Genomic DNA, 27,823 nt, shown 5'->3' on the forward strand with positions numbered 1-27,823 from the left:
TACAAAACTGGAAAATCCTTTTGGGAAAGTTGACGTCCATATTATCTCTCTTCTGTCACTTGATGTGAACAGTAAACTCATATTGATTATTTCTCATGTCTCTTATCCTATATGATCAATAAAAATAGTCATAATGAGAAATTAGCCTCATACTCAACAATGAGAAAGAGATAGAGGAACATTTTAAAAGTTGAAAGGAGGTATATTTTCAAAGAACCAAACTTAAAGCTAACTGTGTGTTCACGCTTAGTTGCTCAGTTATGTCCAATTCTTTTTGATCCTGTGGACTGGAGCCCAGCAGGCTCCTCTGTCCATGGAATTCTCCAGGCAAGAATACTGGAATGGGTAGCAATTCTCTTCTCCAGAGGATCTTTCCAACTCAGGGATCAAACCCAGATCTCCTGCATTGCAGACAGATTCCTTAACATCTGAGCCACAAGGGAAGCCCTACAACTGAGATTTCTCTAAATATTAAATTAATATGTATAACGTGCTGTGTGCTTAGTGACCACTCTTTGCAACCCCATGGACTGCAGCCCACCAGGCTCCTCTGTCCATGGGGATTCTGCAGGCAAGAATACTGAAGTGGGTAGGCGTGCCTTTCTCCAGGGGATCTTCCCAATCCAGGGATTGAACCCAGATCTCCTGCAATTGCAGGCAGATTCTTTGTTGACTGAGCCACCAGGGAAGCCCAAGAATACTGGAGTGGGTAGCCTATCCTTCTCCAAGGGATCTTCCTGACCCAGGAATCAAACTGGGGTCTCTTGCATTGCAGGCGGATTCTTTACCAGCTGAGCTACCAGGGAAGCCCATAAGTGTAATAGTTGATGAACATACATGAGTAAATATAAAAGTAGTTAAGATATTAAGACTTCAAGATTGAGTTCAGATAATTGGGAATAAGGATAAAATATGTCTGAGCAAAAAATATTTGTAAGATACTGACAAAAGAGAGGTGATGAGCAAAGATGATAGAGGATAAATGAGGTTCTTAGGATGTAAATTTCCCAAGTGGTTAAGTCACACCAAGCATGTTCAAAGCGGATAAAAATTAGTTTAGACCCACATAATATGATGGCCAGAAATAATTCTGGACATTGACTGGCCACTTTAGTATTGAAAAATGGGAAAGTGTTAGTCACTCAGTTGTGTCTGACTCTTTACAATCCCATAGAATGTAGCCTGCCAGGCTCCTCTCTCCATGAAATTCTCCAAGCAAGAAAGCATGCTAAAAGTAGTAAGTGTCATTTCTCCTTGGTTATATTTACTCCTTATAATTTTTTTATGTGATTTTAAACAGGCTACTCTGAAAACTATAAAACATTGATAAAGGGAATCAAAAATTATTTAAAGAAATGAAAAGACATCACCTGCTCTGGGATTAGAATAATTAATATTATTAATATAGTTGTACTACCCAAAGCAATCTACAGATTTAGTGCAATCCTTATCAAATGTCAGTTTCCACAAAACAAGAACAAATAATTCTAAAATTCATATGGAACCACTAAGATCTCAAGTTGCCTAACCAATTTTGAGATAAAAGAGTAAATCTGGAGATATAACCCTCCCAGACTTCAGACTATACCACAAAATTACACTAATCAAAACAGTGTGATACTGGCACAAAAACAGGCAAGAAGCCCAGAAATAAGCCCATGCACATACAGTCAATTAATCTGCAACAAAGGAGGCAAGAATGAACAAAAGAGAAAAGATAGTTTCTTCAACAAGTGGTATTGAGAAAACTGGACAGCCACAAATTAAACAGTGAAATTAAAACATTCCCTTACACAATATACAAAAATAAAACCACAAATGGTTTAAAGACCTAAATGCAAGATCTGAAACCATAAAACTCTTAGAAGAGAACATATGCTGAACATTATGACATGAATCACTGTGGTACTTTCTTGGATCAGACTCCTGAGACAAAAGAAATAAAAAAATAAATAAGACCTAGTTAAACTTAAAATATTTTTCACAGAAAAGGAAACCATCAACAAAGTGAAAATACAGCCTATGGAATGGGAGAAAATATTTACAAATGATGTAATGGACAAGGGGTTAATATCCAAAATATAAAAAGCAGCTCATTCAACTCAGTATCCCCCAAAACAAGCAACTCAATAAAAAAATGGGCAGGAGATCTGAATAGACATTTTTCCAAAGAAGACATACAGATGGTAACAGACACTTGAAAAGATGTTCAACATTGCTAATAACTAGAGAAATTCAAACCTAAACAACAACAAGATGTCACCTCACATGGGTCAGAATGACTGTCATCAAGGTCTACAAATAAATGGTGATAATATGGAAGAAGGGAACCCTTGTACCTTGTTGGAGGGAATGTAAATCGGTGCAGCCACTGTGGAAAACAGTGTAGAAGTTCCTCAAGAAACTTCAAATGAAACTATGGTATGATCCAGTAATTCCTCTCTCTGGTATATATCCAGAAAAAAAAGAAAACACTAATTCAAAAAGATGCATGCACCCCAACATTCAAGACAACAGTAGTTACAATAACCAAGATATAGAGGCAACCCAAAAACACTCATCAGCAGAGGAATTGTTATATATCTCAGTCATAAAAGGAATGGAATTCTGCCATTTGCAGCAACATGAATGGACCTTGATAATATTCAGTTAGTGAAATGTCAGAAAAAAACAAATACTACAGTATATATCTCATATGTGGAATTTGAAAAATAACACAAATTAATGTATATGCAAAAGAAAAACAGATTCATGGATACAGAAAACAAACTTGTAGTTACCAAAGTGCAGAAGGAAAAGAGGAGAGACAAACGAGGTTTATGGTATTAACAAATACCAAACTACTACATATATAAGAGACAAGCAACAATAACATACTCTAGAGCACAGAGAATTATATCCATTATCTTCTAATAACCTATAATGGAGTATGATCTGCAAAAATACTGAATCACTATGCTGTTCACCTGTAACCAGCATATTGTAAATCCCTTATACTTCAATAAAAATATAAGTGGCTAATGTAATATACTGAAGTATTAGTCTTGCTCCATATAGTACACCTTTAGGGAGCAGAGGAAAATCTTCCCAGATAAAGAAAAGTAGTATGATTCCTCACCCGTTAACTGTTGAAAGATACCATTTGAGGGAGGTGAGAAAAAAGAAAAAAACAGAAAAATATGCTGTAATGGATAATGTTTTAAAATATTTATCTTCCAGCTCAGCATGTGTACTAATCAGCAAGAGTAGACTATCAACCAGCCAGATTGGGCACAAATGATAAACAATCACTGCAGCTGTTCTGTGCATAATGACTGAACAGACCTTTTCTAGGATCTAGAGAAAAGCAGAATTGCTGTCTGCCGTTTTGGTTTTCCTCTTTATACATTCTCAATGTCACTAATAATAATACTTTGACTTTTACGTCATGTCTGAGTAATGACAATTTAATTTCTTTCTATTTTTTTTTTAATTTGTATCTATTACTGCACTAATCAAGACATTAGATGTCATGTTGATTTTCAGGGAATATTTTAATGATTTAGCATTGGGTATGATATTCATTTTTTTTTCAAATTCCTTTTATGAGGTTATGGAAATATTTACTTTGCTATTAAGAAAAGTTATAATGAATCATTGTTGGATGTTTAAATGATATTTTTGCATATATCTATATTTTATTCATTAATTTATTAATATTGTGAATTATATTAATATACTTTCTGAGTCTATCATTTAGAGTATATCATTTGCATTGTTTTTGCTGTTGTTCATGTGCTCAGTTGCAGAACACCAGGCTTCCCTGTCCTTCACTATCTCCCAGAGTTTGCTAAAACTCATGTCTACTGAATCAGTGATGCCATTCAACCATCTCATCCTCTCTCATCCCCTTCTTCTGCCTTCAATCTTCCCAAGTATTGGGTCTTCAGATCGGGTAGCCATAGTATTGGAGCTTCAGTTCAGTATCAGTCCTTCCAATTAATACTCAAGGGTGATATTCCTTAGGATTGACTGGTTTAATCTCCTTGCTGTCCTTACTAGGAAAAATCTAGTTTGGTCAAAGTGAGTTACCTTTTCTACAGTTTACTGAATTCAGTTTCCAGCATTTTGTTTAAAATATTGCATCTGTATTTATGAGTAATTTTATCTTATAATGTTCCTTTCTTCTATTCTTTTCCATTTATGTTGTCAAACTTACACTATTTTCATATAATGGGTAGAAAAGCTGTTTTTCCCCTCTTTATTCTCTAGAAGGGTCTGCATTAAATTAGAATTCCATTTTTGAATGTTTCATAAAACTTCAATATGGGCCTAATATTTTCCTTGTAGGAAGACTTTTAATTAATAACTTAATTTTTTAATGGTTTATGGGACAATTTACATTTTATAACAACCTCAGATGTGCAGATGATACCACTTTAATGGAAGGAAGTGAAGAGGAACTAAAGAGCCCCTTGATGAGAATGAAAGAGGAGAGTAAGAAAGCTGGCTTAAAATCCAACATTCAAAAAATTAAGATCATTGGCATCCAGTCCCATCACTTCATGGCAAATAGATGGGGAAAAAATGAAAATAGTGACAGATTTTATTTTCTTGGGCTCCAAAATCACTGTGGATGGCGGACTGCAGCCATGAAATTAAAAGATGCTTGCTCTTTGGAAGAAAAACTATGACAAATGTAGACAGTGTATTAAAAAGCAGAGACACCGCTTTGCTGTCAAAGGTCTGTATAGTCAAAGCTATAGTCTTCCCAGCATTCATGTACAGTGTTAGAGTTGGACCATAAAGAAGGCTGAGTGCCAAAGAATTGATGCTTATGAACTGTGGTGCTGAGGAAGACTCTTGAGAATCTCTTGGACAGCAAGGAGATCAAACCAGCATGCTGTTTTGATGACCATAACATTGCAGTACAGTCTGAAGTCAAGGGATGTGATTCCTCCAGCTCCATTTTTCTTTCTCAGGGTTGCTTTAGCTATTTGGTTTTTTTCTGTTTGTTTGTTTTTCCATACAAATTGTAAAAAATTTTTAAGTTATTTTGTGCCAAACACCCCTGGAAATATGCTAGGGATTGGATTGTATTGTATCTGCAGATTGCTTTGGGTATTATAGTTATATTCACAATATTAGTTCTTCCAATCCAAGAACATGGCATATCTCCCCATCAGTTTGTGTCATCTTTTATTTCTTTCATCAATGTCACAGTTTTATGCATACTGGTCTTTTATCTCCTTAGGTAAGTTATTTATTCAGGTGTTCTATTCTTCTTGATGCTATGGTAAATGGAATCGGTTCCTTGATTTCTCTTTCTGGTCTTTCATTTTTAGTGTATAGCAGTACAAGAGATTTATGTTTATTAATTTTGTATACTGCAAATATACCAAGTTCATTGATAAGATCTAGTAGTTTCATGGTGGTCTCTTTAGGGTTTTCTATGTATAGTATGCTGTTATCTGCAGTGACAGTTTTACTTATTTTTTTAAAAAATTATTTATTTTATTTTATTTTTTTTCTCGTTTCATACATGATATTTTACATGTTTCAATGCCATTCTCCCAAATCTTCCCACCCTCTCCCTCTCCCACATAAGACTGTTCTATACATCAGTGTCTCTTTTGCTGTCTCGTACACAGGGTTATTGTTAGGATAATTACTTTACAATATTGTGATGGTTTTGGCCATACATCAACATGAATTGGCCACAAGTATACATGTGCCCCCACTAACCTGAACCCCGCTCCCACCTCCTTTCCCACCCTGACCCCCTGGGTTGTCCCAGAGCACCAGCTTTGGGTGCCCTGCTTTATGCATCAAACTTGCACTGGTCATCTGTTTTACATATGGTAATATACATGTTTCAATGCTATTCTCTCAAATAATCCCATTCTTGCCTTCTCCCACTGAGTCCAAAAGCCTGTTCTTTACATTTATGTCTCCTTTGCTGCCCTGCATGTAGGATCATCGGTACCATGTTTCTAAATTCCATATAATGTGTTAATATACAGTATTAGTGGCGTTGGGAAAACTGGTCAACTACATGTAAAATAATGAAATTAGAACACTTTCTAATACCATTCACACACACACATACACAAATAAAAATGAATTAAAGATCAAAATGGAAGGCCAGAAACTATAAAACACTTAGAGGAAAACACAGGCAGAACATTCTCTGACATAAATCACAGCAAGATCCTCTAAACCCACCTGTCAGACTAATGGAAATAAAAACAAAAATAAACAAATGAGACCTAAATAAACTTAAAACTTTTGCACAATGAAGGAAAATATAAGGAAGGTGAAAATGAAAAGACAACCCTCAGAATGGGAGAAAATAATGGCAAATGAAACAACTGACACAGAATTAATCTCCAAAATATACAAGCAGCTCATGCAGCTCAATAGAAAAAATGAAAAATCCAATCAAAAGTGAACAGAAGACCTAAACAAACATTTCTCCAAAGAAGACATACAGGCAAAAAAGATGCTCAACATCACCCATTAGGGAAATGCAAATGAAAACCACAATGAGGTATCATCTCACACCAGTTAGAATGGCCATAATCAAAAAGTCTACAAATGCTATAATGGGTGTGGAGAAAAGGGAACCCTCTAACACTGTTGGTGGGAATGCAAATTGGTACAACTACTATGGAGAACAGTGTGGAGATTCCTTTAAAAATTGGGTATAGAACTGCCATCAGTTCAGTTCAGTTGCTCAGTGGTGTCCGACTCTTTGTGATCCCATGGATTGCAGCACACCAGGATTCCCTGTCCATCACCAATGCCTGGAGCTTGCTCAAGCTCATATCCATCGAGTCGGTGATGCCATCCGACTATCTCATCCTCTGTCGTCACCTTCTCCTCCTGCCTTCAATCTTTCCCAGAATCAGGGTTTTTTCCAATGAGTCATTTCTTTGCATCAGGTGGCCAAAGTAATGGAGTTTCGGCTTCAGCATCAGTCCTTCCAGTGAATATTCAGGACTGATTTCCTTTAGGATTGATTGGTTAGATCTCCTTGCAGTCCAAGGGACTCTCAAGAGTGTTCTCCAATACCTCAGTTCAAAAGCATCAATTCTTTGGCACTCAGCTTTCTTTGTGGTCCAACTCTCACATCCATACATGACTACTGGAAAACCATAGCTTTGATTAGATGGATCTTTGTTGGCAAAGTAATATCTGTGCTTTTTAATATGCTGTCTAGGTTGGTCATAACTTTTCTTTCAAGGAGCAAGCATCTTTTAATTTCATGGCTGCAGTCACCATCTGCAGTGATTTTGGAGCCAAGAAACTAAAGTGTGTCACTGTTTCCATTGTTACCCCATCTATTTGTCATGAAGTGATAGGACTGGATACCATGATCTTAGTTTTTTGAATGTTGAGTTTTAAGCTGGTTTTTTCACTCTCCTTTTTCATTTTCATCAGGAGGCTCTTTAGTTCCTATTCACTTTTTGCCATAAGTGTGGTGTCATCTGTATATCTGAGGTTATTGATATTTCTCCTGGCAATCTTGATTCCAGCTTGTGCTTCATCCAGCTCGACATTTCACATCATGTACTCTGCATATAAGTTATATAAGCAGAGTGACAATATACAGCCTTGACATACTCCTTTTCAACTTGGAACCAGTCCATTGAGCCATGTCCAGTTCTAATTATTGCTTCTTGAGCTGCATACAGATTTCTCAGGAGGCAGGTAAGGTTGTCTGGTTTTCATATCCCTTTAAGGATTTTTCACAGTTTGTTGTGATCCACACAGTCAAAGGTTTGACTTAGTCAATAGAACAATGTAGATATTTTTTGGAACTTTTTTGCTTTTTTGATGAAACAATGGATGTTGGCAATTTGATCTCTGGTTTCTCTGCCTTTTCTAAATCCAGATTGAATATCTGGAAGTTCTCAGTTCACATACTGCTGAAGCCTGGCTTGGAGAATTTTGAGCATTACTTTTCTAGCTTGTGAGATGAATGCAATTGGGCAGGAGCTTGAACTTTCTTTGGTATTGATTTTCTTTGGGATTGGAATGAAAACTGACCTTTTCCAATCCTGTGACCACTGCTAAGTTTTCCAAATTTTCTGGCATATTGAGGGGAGCCCTTCAACAGCATCATCTTTTAGGATTTGAAATAGCTCAGCTGGGATTCCATCACCTCCACTAGGTTTGTTCGTAGTGATGTTTCCTAAGGCCCATTTGACTTCCCATTCCAGGATGTCTGGCTCTAGGTGAGTGATCATACGATCGTGGTTATCTGGGTCATGAAGATCTTTTTTGTATAGTTCTTCTGTGTATTCTTGCCACCTCTTTTTAATATCTTCTGCTTCTGTTAGGTCCATACCATTTCTGTCCTTTATTGTGCCCATCTTTGCATGAAATGTTTCCTTGGTATCTCTAATTTTCTTGAAGAACAGATCTCTATTCTTTCCTATTCTGTTGTTTTCCTCTCTTTATTTTCATTTGATCACTGAGGAAGGCTTTCTTATCTCTCCTTGCTATTCTTTGGAACTTCCGTACAACCTAGCAATCCCACTGTGGGGCATACAATGTGAGGAAACCAGAACTGAAAGAGACATGTACCCCAATGTTCATCAGAGCACTATTTACAATAGCTAGGACTTGGAAGCAACCTAGATGTCCATTGGCTTATGAATGGATAAGGAAGTTGTGGTACATATACACAATGAAATGTTACTCAGCTATAAAAAGAGAACACATTTGAGTCAGTTCTAATGAGGTGGATGAACATGGATACAGAGTGAAGCAAGTCAGAAAGAGAAAGACAAGTACTCCTTTTCTAATTTGTATTGCTTTTATTTATTTTTATTCTTTGATTGCCTTGTCTAGGACTTCCAGTACTATGTTGAATATAGTGCTGAGAGTGAACATCCTTGTCTTATTCCTGATGTTAGAGAAAATACTTTCAGTTTTTCACCATGGGGAATGATGTTTGCTGTGCATTTGTCCTGTATATCCCTTATTATGTTTAGCTAAGTTCCCTCCACGGAGAAGGCAATGGCACCCCACTCCAGTACTCTTGTCTGGAAAATCCCATGGGCGGAGGAGCCTGTTAGGTGGCAGTCCATGGGGTCTCTAAGAGTTGGACACAACTAAGCGACTTCACTTTGACTTTTCACTTTCATGCATTGGAGAAGGCAATGGCACCCCACTCCAGTGTTCTTGCCTGGAGAACCCCAGGGATGGGGGAGCCTGGTGGGCTGCCATCTATGGGGTTGCACAGAGTTGGACACGACTGAAGTGACTTAGCAGTAGCAGCAAGTTCCCTCCAAACCCACTTCCTGGAGAGATTTTATCATTAATGAGCTTTGAATTTTGATAAAAGCTTTTTCTGCATCTATTGAGTGTTTTTTTTATTTTTCAATTTGTTAATATGGTGTATCACATTGATTCATTTGCATATAATAAAAAATACTTGCATTCCTAAGATCAAGTCCACTTGATCATGGTGTATGATCCTTTTCATGTGCTGTTGGATTCTATTTGCTACTTTTTTGTTGAAAAATTTTTCATCTATATTTATCAGTGATATTAGCCTATTCTTTTTTGTAGTATCTTTGTCTGATTTTGGTCTCATCGTGGTATTGGCCTTGTAGAATGATCCTGTTAATATTACTTCCTATACAATTTTTTTGAAAGAGCTTCAAAGGATAGGTGTTAATTCTCCTGTGAAACAATCTTGTCTACTTTCGTTTGTTGGAAGAAGTTTAATCACATTTTCAATTTCTATACCTATTATTGATCTGTTCATATTTTCTATTTCATCCTTGTTCAATCTTAGAAGGTGTATCTTTCTAAGAATTTGCCCATTTATCCTAGGTTGTCCACTTTATTGTCATATAGTTGCTGGTAGTAGTCGCTTATGATCTTTGTTATTTCTGTGGTATCTCTTGTAGCTTCTTTTCCATTTCTAATTTCATTGATTTGAATCCTATCCCTTTTTTTCTTTCTAAAGGTTTCTCAATTTTGTTTATCTTTTCAAAGAACCAGCTTTTACTTTCATTGATCTTCACTATTGTTTTCATCATCTCTATTTCATTTATTTCTGTTGAGATCTTTATGATTTCTTTCCTTCTGCTAACTTGGGGTTTTATACATTCTTATTTCTCTAGTTGCTTTAGATGTAAGCTCAGGTTATTTATTTGAGATTTTTCTTATTTTCTGATAAGGTTGTATTGCCATGCACTTCCCTCTTAGAACTGCTTTTGTTGTGTCCCAAAGGATTTGGATAACTGTGTTTTTGTTGTCATTTGTCTCTAGATATTTTTTATTTCCTCTTTGATTTCTTCAGTGATCCGTTGATTATTTAGTAAAATATTATTTTCTATTCATGTGTTTGTGTTTTTTACAGATTTTTCCCCCTGTAATTGATTTCTAATCTCATGTATTGCAGTCAAAAAAGATGCTTGAAACGACTTCAATTTTCTTAAATTTATTACACTTGATTTGTGACCCAAGATGTGGTTTATCCTGAATATTGTTCCTTGTGCAGTTGAGAAGAAAGTGTATCCTTCTGTTTACAGATAGAATATCCTATTAATATTAATGAGTCTATCTGGTTTAATATTTAGCTGAAGGCTTGTGTCTCCTCATTAAATTTCTGTCTGGATGATCTGTCCATTAGTATAAATGGGGTGTTAAAGTGCCACACTATTATTGTGTTACTGTTGATTTTCCCTTTTACAGCTGTTAGCATTTGCCTTATATAGTGAGATGCTCCTATGTTGGATGAATGTATATTTGTTGTTGGTGTTTAGTTACTAAGTTACATCCAACTCTTTGGCAACCCTATGGACTATAACCTGCCAGGCTCCTCTGTCCATAGGATTTTCCAGGCAAGAATACTGAAACAGGTTGCCATTTTCTTCTTTAGGGGATCTTCCCTACCCAAGGATTGAACCTGTGTCTCCTGTCATGGCAGATAGATTCTTTAACAGTGAGCTGCATATTTATTTATAATTGCTGTATCTTCTTGTGTTCCCTTGCTCATTATATAGTGTCAATCCTTTTCTCTGGTAACAGTCTTTATCTCAAAGTTTCTTTTGTCTGATATGAGTAATGTTGCTCCAGGTTTTTGTTTTTTTTTTTCCAATTTCATGGAATATCTTTACCTGTCCCCTCAATTTCAGTCTGTATGTGTCCCTAAAACTGAAGTAGGTCTCTTCTAGGCAGCATATACACAGCTTTTGCTTTTGTATCCATTCAGCTAGTCTCTGTCATTTGGTTGGGATACTTAATTCATTCACATTTAAGGTAATTATCAATATGCAAGTTCCTATTACCATTTTCTCAATTGTTTTGGGTTTGTTTTTGTAGGTCTTTTCTCTTACCTTCCTATTTGTGTTCTTCTCTTAGGTTTTCCTTTATTGTGCCCATCTTTGCATGAAATGTTCCCTTGATATCTCTAATTTTATTGAAGAGATCTCTAGTCTTTCCCATTCTGTTGTTTTACTCTATTTCTTTGCACTGATCACTGAGAAAGGCTTTCTTATCTCTCCTTGCTATTCTTTGGAACTCTGTATTCAAATGGGTATATCTTTCTTTTTCTCCTTTGCCTTTCACTTCTCTTCTTTTCACAGCTATTTGTAAGGCCTCCTTAGACAATCATTTTGCCTTTTTACATTTCTTTTTCTTAGGGATGGTCTTGATCCCTGCCTCCTGTACAATGTCACAAACTTCTGTCCATAGTTCTTCAGGCACTCTATCAGATCGAATCCCTTGAACCTATTTGTCACTTCCACTGTATATTTGTAAGGGATTTGATTTAGGTTATACCTAAGTGGTCTAGTGGTTTTCCCTACTTTCTTCAATTTAAGTCTGAATTTGGCAATAACGAGTTCATGGTCTGAGATCTGACCAGTCCATCCTAAAGGAAATCAGTTCTGAATATTCACTGGAAGGACTGATGCTGAAGCTGAAATTCCAATAGTATACTTTGGCCATCTGGTGTGAAGAACTGACTCATTTGAAAAGACCATGATGCTGGGAAAGATTGAAGGCAGGAGGAGAAGGGGATGACAGAGGATGAGATGATTGGATGGCATCACCAACTCAATGGACATGAGTTTGAGTAAACTCTGTGAGTTGGTGATGGACAGGGAGGCTGGTGCACTGCAGCCCACGGGGTCGCAAAAAGTCAGACATGACTGAGCGACTGAACTGACTCACTGACTGACTTATGTTTTCTACCTAGATAAGTCCATTTAGCATTTGCTGTAAAACTGGTTTGATGATGCCGAATTCTCTTCGCTTTTGCTTGTCTATGAAGTTTTTTATTTCTCCATCAAATCCAAATCTACTAGAAGCCTTGCTAAGTAGAATATTCTTGATTTTAAGTTTTTCACATTTATCACTTTAGGTATATCCTGCCATTCCCTTCTGGCCTGCAAAATTTCTGCTGAAGTATCAGCTGATAACCTTATGAGGCTTCCCTTGTATGTTATTTGTTGCTTTTCCCTTGCTGATTTTAATTTTTTATATTTAATTTTTGTTAGTTTAATATGTGTCTCAGTGTGTTTCTCCTTGGGTTTATCCTGTATGGTACTCTCTGTGCTTCCTGGAGGTGGGTGTTAACTTTCTTTTCCATGTCAGGCAAGTTTTTGACTATAATCTTTTCAAATATTCTGTGTGCTCCTTTCTCTTACTCTTCTTCTTTTGAGACCCCCATAGTTTGAATGTTTGTGCTTTTAGTATTATTCCAGAGGTCTCTAAGACTGTCCTCTTTTCTTTATATTCTTTCTTCTTTGTTTAGTTCCATGCAGTAATTTCCACCACTCTATTTGTCAGCTCACATATCCATTCTTCTGATCCAGTTATTCAATTGATTCTTTTCAGAGTATTTTGTATCTTAGTTATTGCATTGTTCATCACAGTTTGTTTTTAAATTGGAGTTCTGTAGCTTTTCTAGGTCCTTGTTAATCATTTCTTGTATCTTCTCCATCTGTGCCTCTATTCTATTTTCAACATCTTGGATCAAATTTACTATCATCATTCTGAATTATTTTTCAGGTAGATTTCCTAGCTCCTTTTCATTTAGTTGGTCTTGCGGATTTTTACATTGCTCCTTTGTCTGCCACGTATTTCTTTGCCATCTCATTTTGTCTAACTTACTGTGTTTTTTGCTTCTTTTCTGGAGTCTGCGGGGTCATAGTTGCTCCAGTTTCTACTGTCTCCCCCTAGTGGGTGAGTGCAATCGAGGGGTTTGTGTAGGCTTTCTGTTGGAAGGAACTAGTGCATGCCTTCTGGTAGGTAGAGCTGGGTCTTAATTCTCTGGTGGGCAGGGCCATGTCAGGGGATGTGTTTGGGGTGTTTGTGAGCTTAGTACTACTTTAGTCAACTTGTATGCTGAAGGTGGGGCTGTGTTCCTGTTATGCTGGTTGTTTGGCCTTAGGTGTTCTGGCACTGGAATTTGCCGACAGTTGGGTGCAACCAGATCTTGATGCCAAGATGAGGACCTCTGAGAGAGGTCATGCCAATCAATACTCTCCAGAGGCATGAATTACCTGGTGGGTCCTGCAGCCAGGACTTTGCACTTCACCACAAGGCCTCAGGTTAAACCCCTCAATGGGTAACCAAGACCCTGCAAGTCATACTGAGCCAACAAAAGGAAACAAATATAAATCAAGACAAGCAATAAAAATAAAACCAAATAAAAACAAAGACCACAAAGAAACAAGAAAACAACCAAACATACAAAGACCATGAGACCAAAACAGAATAAAACCAAGAGCAAAAAACCAAAATCCAAACAAACAACAACAAAAACCCAGAAAAAACAAACCTAAAAAAAAAAACCCCAAAACACAAAGAAACAAAAGACAGAAACAGAACAAAAAGCAAAATAAAATAGAAACACAAAATATATGAAAAAATAGAAATAAGTAAAAGTAAAAAATAAATACAGCAATAACAACAAGAGTGATCATTCCTTGGGGCCTCTGCTATCAATGCCCTTGCCCCCAAAGGGTTGTTGTTGTTCAGACCCTCAGTCATGTCTGACTCTTTGCCACCCATGGACTGCAACACACCAGGCTTCCCTGTCCTTCACTATCTCTCAGAGTTTGCTCAAATTCAGGTCTATTGAATTGGTGATGCAATCCAACCATCTCATCTTCTGTCATCCCTTTCTCCTTTCCTTTTAATCTTCCCTAGCATCAGGGTCTTTTCCAATGAATCAGGTCTTCACATCAGTGGCCAAAGTATTGGCGCTTCAGCTTCAGTGTCAGTCCTTCCAAGGAATATTCAGAGTTGATTTCTTTTAGGATTGACTGGTTTGATCTCCTTGCTGTTCAAGGGACTCCCAAGAGTTTTATCCAGCACCACAGTTCAAAAGTATCAATTTTTCAATGCTCGGCCTTCTTTATGGTCCAACTCTCACATCCATATGTGAGTACTGGAAAAACGATAGCTTTGACTATATGGACCTTTGTTGGCAACGTAATGTCTCTACTTTTTAATACACTGTCTAGGTTTGTCATAGCTTTTCTTCCAAGGAGCAAGTGTCTTTTAATTTCATGGCTGTAGTCACCATCCACAGTGATTTTGGAGCTGAACAAAATAACCTGTAACTGTTTCCATTGTTTGTCCATCTATTTGCCATGAAGTAATGGGACCAGTTGCCATAAACTTAGTTCTTTGAATGTTGAGTTTTAAGCCAGCCTTTTCACTCTCCTTTTTCACCTTCATCAAGAGGCTCTTTAGTTCCTCTTTGCTTTCTGCCATAAGGGTGGTGTCATCTGCATATCTGAGGTTATTGATGTTTCTTCCAGGAATCTTGATTCCAGCTTGTGCTTCATCCAGTCAGGCATTTTGCATGATATAAACTGCATATAAGTTGAATTAGCGGGGTGAAAATATACAGCCTTGATGTACTCCTTTCCCAATTTTGAGCCAGGTGAGCAAGCCACAGCCAAATTCTACCCTCATAAGAGGCCCTCCAAGACCTCTTTGTAGGTCTAGACCATGGACCACTACTAGTCTGTGACCTGTTAGGAAGCAGGATGCATAGATATAGGTAAGAGGTGGGTGAGTGTGTGAAGCTTCATCTTCAACTCCCCATTACTTGTATTACTGCCTGCACCATTCCCCTACCCCAAAAACATTGTCTTCCTCAATACTGTTCTCTGCTTCCCAAAAGTTTGGGGACTGCTGCTGTTTGGGGCAGCTCAGAATCTGACCTAGACCAACTCCCACATGTATGTGTCCACAAAGACCACAACTACTAAAGCTAGACCCATATCTGATGTGAGAGCACTCATTTTCCATTCAGACGTTCCACAGGTGTTATATTTAAAAAACCAATCATGGGTGTTTAATCTGTGACTTTCACAGCTGTATGGAGAGATTTTAATCCTGCTTCCTTAAGTCACACAGCCCCAAGAGCTCAGCTTTGGTTTTGGTCACATCTCTGCATGTGGGTCACCCTCCAACATCTGCTCCCCACCCAGGTGAGAGGGGGTGATGAAGGCTGTGACTAACTGAGGCTTACTTGTCTTCTTGCTTAGGTCAGAGCCCCCTCTACAGCCTACAGTGGCAGGGTCTGGCAGGAGGTGGTGGTGGACTGGAGCATGGGGGCTTGCTCAAACATAAGAGTGACATGGTAGCAACCCCTGGGGCATGTGCTCACTCTGGCAGGAGCCCCTCTCAGTGCCTGCAGAGGCAGGGACTGGTGTATGGGGAGAGAGGCCATAATGGCTGCCCTTTCTGCATGTGCCACTCAACAGTGGTGCCTTGCTTCCTTGGCAGTCTATCCTTCCTCCAGAAGCATTCCCAGCTGCATAGGTCCTCACTCCAATCCCCTCAGACTGTCTCTATGCAGCCAACAGCAGTCCTCTCCCTACATCTGCTCTCCAAATTCCATGCTTCAGCATCCATTCCCCACCAGCACCAGTGGATACTTGTCTCAGGCTGGGGCGTGAAGGGCTGTGGCACATACCATTTGAGTGAGTCTCACTCTGACCTGTCTGACATGGGCTTGCTGCTGCACTTTCCTCTGGTAGCCCCTGAATCTCCCCTTCTATTTCATCTGATCTTACCACTAGTGAGGGGGCTTTCCTATGGGCAGTAACACCATCTCCTTTAGCAACCCCAAGGGGTGCATGTCCCATTCTATTTCCTCTTTACCTTGTTTTCCTCTTTTTCATCCTACCAGGTTATTAGGGGATCTTTCCCAGTTATTAGGTGTCTGAGGTTCTCTAATAATGTTCAGTAGGTACTCTGTGCAAATTATTTCACTTGTAGATGTATTCTTGATGTATTTGTGGATAGAGGCAAACCCCAGATCCTCCTATTTTGCCATCTTGACCCAAAATACTCTGTAACTTTGTAAAAAGCTTCAACATCAAGAAACATAGAATTCCAACTTTATTGTTTTTCTACATTGTTCTGTTCATTTTGTGTGCTAAGTCATTTCAGTCGGGTCCAACTCTTTGTGACCCTATGGACTGTAGCCTGTTAGGCTCCTCTGTCCATGGGATTCTCCAGGCAAGAATATTGAAGTGAGTTGCCTTCTCTAGGGGATCTTCCTGACTCAGGGACTAAACCCAGGTCTCCAACATTGCTGGCAGATTCTTTACCATGTGAACCACCAGGAAAGCCCTGAGCCCATTCTAATTTCACATGAATTTTAGGATTTTTTTCATTTCTGTGAAAAAGGATGTTGGAATTGTATAGAATTTGTGTTGAATCTGTAGACTGTTTTAGGTAGTATTATCTTAACATTGTTAAGTCTTCTAATCTATGAAGATAGATATTTTCCCATTTATTTAGGTTTTGTTTAATTTTTCCCAGCAAAGTTTTACAGTTCTCAGCACAAGTTTTCATATCCTTGGTTGGAATTTTTCCTAGGTATTTAATTATTTCAGATGCTATTACAAATGAAATTTCTTTCTTTAATTCATTTTCAAATTTTTTATTGCTGGTGTATAGAAACAAAGTTGATTTTTATGTGTTAATCCTGTAATCTGAAATTTTGCTAGTTTTTTGATTAGCTATAGTAACCATCTTGATGGTTCTTTGGGCTTTTCCCTATAAAAATCACTCTATCTGTGAAAAGAGACAGTTTTAGTTCTCTCCAACTTACATGTTTTAAAATTTTTATTTCTCATCCAATTTCTCTGGCTACAATTACAACTCAATATTGAATAGCCATGGTGAAAGGGAGCATTCTTGTCTTATTTATGATTTTAGAAGGAAAACTTTCACTCTTTTACCATTGAGTATACCTGTAGTTTTTACATAAATACCCTTTGTCATTCTGAGAAAATCATAATTATCTGGGTGTATTACCATATAAGCACACTGAATTTTGTCAAATGTCTTTTATGAATCAGTTGGGATGATCATGTGGGATTTTTTCCCCATTATTTTGTCAATGAATGATTTGATTTTGTTTTGTTGAAATTTCCTTGCATTTCTGGTGTAATTCCACTTGGTCATGGTGTAATCATTTAAATTGCTGTTGGTTTTGTTTGCTACTGCTTTGCCAGAGACTTTTGCACATATATTCACAAAAGGTATTTGTTTCTAATTATTTTTTCTTGTGATATCTTTATCTGCCTTTGCTATAGGAAAATGGTTTCCTCATAAAATGAGTTAGGAATTGTTCTCTCATATTCTATTTTTAAAAAGTTTTAGGAAAATTCATGTTACTTATAAAGTTTGATAGAACTTACCAGTTAAACCATCTGATCCTGGGCTTCTTTTTGTTGTGAGATTTTTCATTCTTCTTTTAATCTTTTTATTTGTTAGAGGTCTACTGAGATTTTCTAATTCTTCTTCAGTCAGTTTAGGTTATTTTTGTGCTCTTATGAATTTTTCCATTTCATCTCAGTTATCTAATTTTTGTCTTGTACAACTTTTTATTTCTGGAAAATCAAACGTAAATTCCTCACATTCATTTCTGATTGTAGTTATTTCCTTCTCTCTTTTTCCTTAGACAATCTAGCTGTAGTTCTTAAATTTTGTTGCTCTTTTCAAAGAATTTCCATTTAGTTTCCCTGTTTCTTTTATCTCTAATCTTTATTATTTTCTTCCTTCTGCTGCCTTTGGCTTTAGTTTTCTCTTATTTTACTCATTTCTCAAGGTGTAAAGTTACAAAAGAAAAATAGAATAATCTTGATTTCATATTTCTTTACCTAGTTACCTTTACTGAAGGTCTTTATTTCTTCATACAACTTCAAGTTATGTTATAGCATAATTTTATTTCATCCAGAATGACTCCTTTTAACACTTCTTGTAATACAAGTTGAGTGGTAATGTACCTACCTGCCTTTTTTTTAAATCTGGGAGGCTCTTATTTTCTCTACATTTTTAAAGGACAGATTTGCTGGATATGGAATTCTTGATAGATAAGGTTTCTGTTTGTTTTTTTTTTTTAATTCCACAATTTTCTGTTTTCCATGGTTTTTAAAGGGAAATCCACAATTTTATCAAGAACTCTTTGAACTTGGTGAGTTAATTCTTTCATGATGTTTTCAAGGTCCCCCTTTTTGTCTTTCTAGACTGATTACAATGTGTCTTCATGAGGATCTCTAAATTCATTCTAGATGGAGACTGCTGAATTTCTTGTGTTTGTAGATTCATGTCTTTTATCAAATTTGGGATATTATTGACTATTATTTCTTGAAATATTGTTCTTGCCTCCTTTTCTCTTTTTTTCTCCTCTGGGACAATATATATATATATATATATATATATATATATATATATATATATATATTTATATATATATAAAATCTCCCTAATGGTGTCCTAGCGATCCCTTAGACTTTATTCACTTTTCTTCACTATTTTTTCTGTCTTTTCCTTAGACTCAATTGTCCTGTCTCCAAGTTCACAGAATTGGCCTGATTAAATCTGTTTTGAAACCTTCCCATGAATTTTTTTTCATTTCATTTATTATGATTTTAATTTGTTTGGTTCACCATAATTTCTTCTTATTTTGCTCAAAGACTACCTCTTAATCTCCTCTCATTTTAAGCAAATGTATAATAAGACTTTGAGTATCAGAATACTGAATTTATAATGACTGAATATTATTTTGCATTTTGGCACTCTTTAAATTGTGTATAACTCTCCTCAGAGAATATTAATAAGCAGGTCATTGTCCCTGAGAAAACAAATGACCCTATAAAGTTATAGCACTATGAAACTGAATAGAAATCATGCTAAACCAACTATCCTAGAAATATTTCTTAGAGTACACCTTATCACTATAGGAAGTCAGGTTAGTATATATTTTATAATCATTTTGTGTCACATGTCATATGTAGGCATACTGAGTAAGAGCTCTGAGATAGTTCACCAGGGTATTCTAATAAAAATCTAATATTTTAGGGGCTTTTAGAACTGCCTTGAATGGGACATGAACATTTTCTGTACTTCAGACCAATAGTGATTAAGCAGAGAAGTTGTCCTAGAGTATAATTACATTTAAAAGACTGAACTATGAATTGAGATCAATTTTAGTACAAAATAAATTTTAAAAAAATGATCACAAAAAATCCTAGAAAGCCATTGAACATTTGGTTAAAGTAGAAATTACAAGAAAAGTTATAAAATATTCCTAACGCAATGATACTGAAAATACAACATATCTAAATGTGTGGGATACAACTAAATTAGTACCTAGAAGAAACTTTATAGCTTTAAGTGCTCATATATCCCAAAGAAAAGAGGTTTAAAATCATGTAATAATTGGTCTTACAAAGGTAGAATAAGCCTAGCCAATTTAATCCAAGGTAACAGAAAAAAAAGGAAAATAAATATAAGAACAGAAATTCATAAAGCAGGACATAAAAACACACAACATTAATAAAACCAAAGGCAACACTTTGAAAAGGCAAAAAAAAGTGGCAAATATTGATAGGACAGAAAGGGTGGGAGAGTGTGAATGAATATAGAATACTAGGAATGAATGAGCAGTTATCAATACTTACAAACAGACCTTAAAGAATCATAAGGAAATGTTATGAATAACTTTATGCCAATAGTTTTAGATACTTAGATGAAATGCAAAAGTTCTTCGAAAAAGATGACCTCTCAAAAGTTCCACAAGGAGGTATAAGAAATCTTAATAGCCCTGTCTCAAGAAGAAAATAAATTTATAATTAACAACAAAACTTCCCACAAAGAAAACTCCAAGTGTGAGATGAGATCTTTCACTGGTGAGCTCTTCTTTTCTTAATAAAGGAAAAATATCCATTTTAGAAAAAAAACATTTTTCAGGACTATAATATAAAGGAACTGAATTTCTGCCAAAACTCAAATACGCAAGGAAACAAATTCTCCCCTAAACCTCCCCAAAGTGGATGCAGTCTTGCAGATAGTTTGATTTTACCCAATGAGACTTATTTGTTTAAAAGCTGTAAGATAATAAATCTGCACAATTCACTAATTTTGTAGTAACTTACTACAGTAGCAATACAAACAAATACAGACTAATTAATAGCAATGTGATTAAGTATCCTCTTATATGTTTCTTAGTCTGCTATTCAGAAATCAATAATTTCTCATATGGCTTAATATTCCCCCTTGAATAAGTGTACAATGAATATTATAATAGATCTTCAGCTAGCTCAGGGAATTAATTATTTCATGGGAGGGCATGATCTAAGGTCAATAATGGATTGGAAGCTTATTCTTCTCAGTCTCTGCAAATCCAAGGATAGCTGGATTACTTAAAACAGATCACAATAATGTTTGTAGAGTGATTTAATAAAGACATGCCAACATTCTATCTCCTAGGAAATTCCTATTTGATATCTTTGCCAGTCCAGTCAATTTCTCCTTAATCTCAAAACCAAGAGGAAAATAAAGAGATAAATATTCTGCAAATGCCATTCAAAATAAGCCTGAAGGAAGAGGATTGGGTTAGCAAAAATATCAGTGTCATAATTTGTTTTGCATTGTACACAACACAATTCGTATAATTTTAGTGACACTTAATATGGTTATTAACACTAGCATAAAACTTCCCCAGAAACCCCAAGCAAACAACTTTGCAATGTTCCATTCTTTAAGCCAATTCCTCCATAACTATTCCTGTGGAAAAGGGGAAATTGTTTTAAGTCCTTACCCTGAATTGAGGATATAGTTACATCTGCTACTGCACCAAAAATCCCTGCACAGTAGTTAAATATGACGAGCTTGGCATAGGCACTGGTATGACTAGAAAACAGGAAACTTATCAGGTACATGAAGGGAATGACAGCCCAGCCAAACACCATGAAGATGAACAATGTGTCCAGAAGGCGGTAACCTGTGACCAATATCTTCAAGTCAGAGAACGTGAACACCACCTGAGACACAGAATACAGAAATAAAGTCAAACTGAAGAAAACTATGCAATATAATACATGAGAACACAAGTCAATAAACCCAGAGAAGGATAAATCTTTCTTTGTTAGAATACAGAGCTATTTATGAATCAAATAATTTGATCTGTGATCATGGCTGTGAGGTACTTCCATGTTTTCCTAATCAGTGAGAAGACCCCTTTATTTTACTTTCTACTTGCTTTTATCTACTTGGAATAGTTTCATTTTGTTCTTGAACAAGATCAAAGTATATTCTTTCTGCCTCTTCACCCAACCCCAAACAAACTCACTCTCAATATTTCCAGAAGTTATATTCCTAGTAAGAAAACTTTTGTTAAGGTTTTAACTCTGGCAGCTGTAAGCTGTGATGTTAAGGGACCTACTTTTCACAATTCTCTATTTTTAGATTCTGCCTCTTGACTCTACTGTATTCCTAACCCTCCTCTTCCTATCTCAGCCACTCAGTTGAGAAGCAAACAAGGAAGTCCAAAGTTATAGGGGATCTATAAGGGGATTCTGTAAGGAAAGAGAGAACCTACAGAATTATTAAGGAAAACAAGTTTCCAGAGGTCTGCATCTTGTAAGTTATTAATTGTGGTTTTGCCAAATATTCTAGGGTTATCTATTTTGAACTATAAATGATTACATAACAGGATATTTGAGACGTGAACAGCAATGTTATATTGATAAGATCTACTACGTGATTGGTAGCAAATTTTCAATGGTAATAGAAAAAGCAACAAAAAGCAAATATAACATTAGTGAAAATATTTGGGTATTATGGACATGACAACTTTGTTTCTATCAGAGCAGACTTTCAAGTGAAATAGAATGAATTCAATTGCTTGCACATGTACGATAATTTTAGTACTTTTAAAGATTGAGTAATATTCCATTGTATGTGTATATCATATTTATTTATCCATGTTTTCATCAGTGAACATGTGAGTTGGTTCTACTAGTTGGCTATTGTGAATAATGTTGCTATGAACAATGATGTACAAATGTTTTCAAATTCCTGCTTTCAATTCTTTTGGAATTCCACTGTTAGTGGAAATGCTAACTCATATGGTAATGCTGTTTATTTTTTTGAGGAAGTGCCAAGCTGTTTTCCACAGTAGCTTCAAGCGTCGGACACGACTGAGCAACGTCACTTCACTTTACCATTTTAGATTCCCACAATCAGTGCACAGTGTTGTAGTTTCTCCACATCCTTCCTAACACTTGTCATTTTCTCTTTGTGATAGTAGTCATCTGAATAGGTACAAAGGAGTATCTCATTACTGTTTTGGGTTTGCATTCCCTTAAAGATTACTGATGTCAAGCATCTTTGCATGCTCTTATTGGCCTTCTTTGGAGAAATGTCTACTCAAGCAAGCTCTGGCTCATTTTTGAATTGGGTTTGTTGGAGTTATTGTTAATTTTGGGGAATTCCTTATATAGTCTGGGTATTAATTCCTTAGCAGGTATAAAATGTTAAATATTTTCTTCCATATTGTGGATTGCCTTTTCACTCTGTTGACAATGCCCTTTGATTTATGTGTTTTCTTAGTTTTCATGAAGTCCGATTAATTTATCTTTTTCTTTCTTCTGCTTGTGCTTTTGCCATCACATCCAAGAAACCGCTGCCAATCCAATGTTATAAAATTTTCCCCCTTTGTTTTCTTTAAAAAATCTTACAGTATTAGCTCTTACATTTAGAACTTTATCCATTTGAACTTAAGTTTTGTATACAGTTTAAGATAAGGATCCAATTTCATTCTTTTGTATGCGAATATGCAGTTTTCCCACCATCATTTGTTGCAAGGCTCTTCTGCACCCATTGAATAGTCTTGGAACTCTTGTCAGAAATCGTTTGATCATATATGAAAGAGTTTACTTCTGGGTTTTATTTCTGTCCCATTGGTTTATATACTAGTACCAGATTCTTTTGATTATAGTAGCTTTGTAGTAAGATTTGAAATTAGGAAGAGTGAGTACTACAACTTTGTTCTTCTTTTTCAAAATTGTTTTAGCTATTTAGGGTGATTTCCTCCTTTTATCACTAGACACTACCCTTTTTATTTCTTTCAACACTGTTGAACATAAAGCCTATTTTGTCTGATATTGGTATACCTACTTCAGGTCCCTTTTGTTTACTATTTGCATAGAATATCTTTTCCCACTTTTTCACTTTCAGCTCTTTCTTTCTTTTATTCATTAGATCTAAATGAGTCTTTTTTAGACAACATATAGTTAAATCATTTATCTTAATCAATTTTTCATATGCACTTTTTGATTGGGCAGTTTAATCCATCTAAATTTAAAATAATTACTGATAAAGGCTTACTTTTGTCATTTTGCTTACTTTTGCTATTTTTGCTTACTTTTGCTATTTTTTAAGTAATTCATTTTTGTCCCTCAGTTTCTCTGTTATTGTCTTCTTTTTTATTCAGTTTTCTTCTGTTGACATGTTTTGAATCCCTTGTCTTTTACTTTTGTGTGTATTCTATAGCTATTTCCTTTGTATCATGAGTTACATATAACATACTAAAGTTATAATAATCCAGTTTGAATTGATACCATCCTAACTTTAATAACATATAAAAGTTCTACTACTATACAACTCCTTCCAACTCTTTGTTATTCATATTACAACTTACATTTTTATACATTGTAAACCACTAATATGGATTTGTAACTATTTTTATACATTTGTCTTTTAAAACTTGTAGAAAAGTGGAGTGGCAAACAAAATTTCATTCAGTGTTATGGATGAACGCTATGTCTCCCCCCTCATATTGCCAGCTTATATCTTTAAGCCCTAAGTCCCAATGTGATTGTATTTGGGATGTAATTAGATTTAGATGAGGTCATGAGTGTGGGGCTTCCATGATGGGATAGTGTCCTTAGAAGAAGAAAGACTGCTCTCTCCCTCCCTCCCATGTATGGACGTAGTGAGAAGGTGGCCATCTGCAAGCCATGAAGAGAGTTCTTACTAGGAAACAAATCAATCAGAACCCTTGATCTTGGAGTTCCTAGTTGTCCCTCAGCTTTCATTTATCTGAAAATGTTTTAATTTCTTCCTTGTTTTAGAAAAACAGCTTGCTGGATATAGAATTCTTCAGTGACACTTTTTTCTTTCAATATTTTCAATAGGTCATTCCACTGCTTTCTGACCTCTAAAATCTTTATTAAGAAACTGATTAGTAATATTATTTATTAATATTATTCAGGACACACAGGGAGTTACTTCTCACTTGGAATATCCTCTCCTTGTCTTTGAATTTCAGCAGTGTAATTATCATGTTTCTCAGTATGGGTCTTGTTTGGTTATTTCTTACATGCTATTTTTTGAGATTCTTGGGGTTTTCGATTCATATCCTTCATCAAATTTGGGAAGTTTTCAGACATTATTTCTTTAAATAATATCTTTTCACCTGTTCTTTCTCTCTTTTCTCCCTGGGACTCCCATAATGTGTAATTGATCCAGCTGATGGAACTCCATAATTCTCTGAGGCCTGATTTACTTTTTGCCATTATTTTTTCCTCCTGCTCTTTTGACTTGGTAATTTAATTTTTCTTAAAGCTTGCTAATTCTTTATCCTGCTTGTTCAACCTTCTGTTGAAATCCTTCAGGGTTTTTCTCAACCAGTTATTATATATTTTAGCTCCAGAATTTGTTTGGTTTATTATTACAGTTTCTGTTTGTTATTATTCTTATTTTGCTCATATATCACTTTCCTAATTTTCTTTGGTTCTTTGTATTTTCCTTTAGGTCTTTGAGCATATTTATACAGTTTTTAATACTTATTATTTATTTGGCTCTGTTGTGTCATGCAGATTCTTTGGTTGTGGTGCACAGACTCTCTGGTCGTGCATGGGCTCAGTAGTTGTAGCACATACTTAGTTGTTCCACAACATGTGAGATCTTAGTTCCCCAACCAGGGATTGAACCTGCATCCCTTGCATTGCAAGGCAGATTCTTAATCACTGGACCACCAGGGAAATCCCAATATATTTTTAAAAAATTGAAATATAGTTGATTTACAATGCAGTGTTAATTTCTGCTATACAGCAGGGTAATTCAGTTATACATAAATATATGTACTTTTCAATATTCTTTTTCATTATGGTTTATTACAAGATATTGAATATAGTTCCCTGTGCTATACAGTAGGACTTTGTTGTTTATCCATTCTACATATAATAGTCTGCATCTGCTAATTCCAAACTCCCAATCCATCCCTCCTTCATCCCTTTCCATCTGAGATTCAAGTTAGGCTAGACAGAGACCAATTCTTTTAACATTCTCAAGACAGGTCAGAATGTTGTAAATAAAGTTAAGTTCTACTTCCTTCACTTTGAGGGAGATAACTAGCAACTGGATTGCCATCTCCAATAGACCAAGATGATGCTGCAGGAGGAAGGGGCTGAGTCAAGGGCCAGTCAAAATGCAATAAAATTTCCTACTATTTTGAATGTGACTTTTCATTTTTTGGGCATTCTCCTAAAGAGCAACTGCTATAGGTCTAAGACTGTTTCTCAGAGGTTGTGTAAGGTTATTTTAAACAATTAACTCTCACCAAACTTTTGATTCAGGAAGCTCTGAGCACTCCAAACAGGGTAAATGCCAAAAAAACCCCAGTATACCAATAAATATAGTAATAAAGATAAAAGTCTAAGTAAAAATGAGAAATTTTTTAAAAAATCAGTGGGGAAAAAAAGATATATTACATTCCAAAGAGTAGTAATAGTAAAAATACAAAAACTGACTTCTTAAAAACTGATGGAAGCAAGCCATGAGACATTGGAATAGTACTAAAATATAAGAGGGGGAAATTCAGGAAAATATTCTTCAAAAGGTAAAGAAAATGAAATAATTTCCATGCAAATAAAATCTAAGCTTTTTTGTCACCATAACTTTCCTAAAGAAACTATCATAAGAAATTCTTCAGGAAGAGAAAACTGATGTCATATAAAATTTCAGAATAAAAATGCAGAGCAATAAAAAAAACTCTATGAATAAAAAGTGATAATACCTTTTGGGTATGTAGAAATGAAAATGTCTTATAGTAATGCAAAAAGTCAGAGGGAGTCATTGAAATGATAAGGCTACAAGATCTTACCACTGTTAGGGAAGTGGTAAAAGCAATAGCTTGTAATTAACCAAATGTGTGTGTTAATTTTTAAGGCAGTTGCTAAAAGAAGCATTAACACAAGTTAACAGAGAGCAGAAAAAAAGGGAGAAAGAGGAAACAAAAATAGATTATTTAAATAGGAAAAAAATAAGATGATGTCATAAGCCCAAACTTCTTAGAATGCACCAAACTAGATTGCTAGCCTGAAAAAAAATAACACCTTTGGAAAAAATTTCCCTTTTGGAAATCACAAGTATATTTTCTTATCAAATACATATAAAATATTTATAAAATTTTATCACATGCTGGATCATGAATATATATTTCATGATATATTCAATATATATATTCAAAATATTTCAAATGATTGAAAATATTCATATAATCTCCAATAAAAGTGGTATTAAGCTATGAATATATTTTCAAACTGCCTAGAAATCAAATCATACATTTCTAGAAAACCTCACAGTTCAAAGGTATTTTAGAAATTAGAAAATATTTGGAAATTAGTGATTTATAAAATAATATATTATAGCTGTGGAATGTAGCTAAAGCAATCAGAAATTTTTTAAAATAAAAAAGTTTTAGAATTTGTGCAATGTATGCATAGGGTGAGGAGTAAGTATTGGTAGCAAATGGAGAAGGGAAATTATGGTGCATGAGGTAATATCTGCATTAGCTCCCCCAGTTAGTTCATGTAGTAGCAAAAATTACTAGTAGCCTCAAAAAGTTGGTAAGTGGCTATCTGGCAAACCATGAGAGGAGGGTAGCATTGAGCCCCTTGGCTACAGTAGTGCATATAACAAAGAGAAAAACATCAGGCTTTCCTCTCTACCCTGGAGCTTTCCATACCACCTTAAGCCTCTAATCCTTTGACTTTTCTAACGTGTAGTAGCTTAGCTCTTCCTCAGAACCAAAAGTTATAGCATTCCAACTCTACAGCCAGTACATCTCTCTTAAAAGAAACAAACAGGTTTGTTTTAACGTTCACAGCAGTGGCTCATTGACCTTCTCATAGGATAGAAATTTGGCTGTGGAGAAGACACCAGGTATAAAGAGAGATGAAAGCAACAAGCATAAACAGACCAAAAATCCTCCTAATTTTGCTTTTAGTAATAAAAGTTTCAATAGCTCTTCATTATCTATTCCACATTCAAATATTCAAAAACAGAAACATAAAATTTAAACAGTTGATGGCATAAAATTTAAAAATCTCTTGAGGGAAACTGTAAAAATTGAGCATAAGGATCTCTTTTATAACAAATAATTACAACAGATAATAAGATGGGAAAACACCAGGACCAGAAGGAAAATAATTTTAAAGTATTTGTTTTGTTCAATATGGGACTGGTCTTCTAGTGTGTATATTATATCCTT

At 35.6% G+C, this 27,823-nt stretch overlaps 1 protein-coding gene across 1 annotated transcript in view; it reads right to left on the reverse strand.

Annotated features, from left to right (window-relative positions):
- The window catches only part of LOC102264932 (phospholipid-transporting ATPase ABCA3), a 214,901-nt gene that overhangs the window by 42,414 nt on the left and 144,664 nt on the right, over positions 1–27,823 (reverse strand). The window contains exons 18-19 of the mRNA XM_070362575.1: positions 21,086–21,308; positions 17,865–17,873 (exon numbers count right to left, since the gene is read on the reverse strand). Of these exons, the coding sequence (XP_070218676.1) occupies positions 17,865–17,873; positions 21,086–21,308 (232 nt within the window). The remainder of the gene's footprint in view (positions 1–17,864; positions 17,874–21,085; positions 21,309–27,823) is intronic.

This window comes from Bos mutus, chromosome 25, assembly GCF_027580195.1.
Source record: "Bos mutus isolate GX-2022 chromosome 25, NWIPB_WYAK_1.1, whole genome shotgun sequence".
In the NCBI taxonomy this organism is placed as follows: domain Eukaryota; kingdom Metazoa; phylum Chordata; class Mammalia; order Artiodactyla; family Bovidae; genus Bos; species Bos mutus.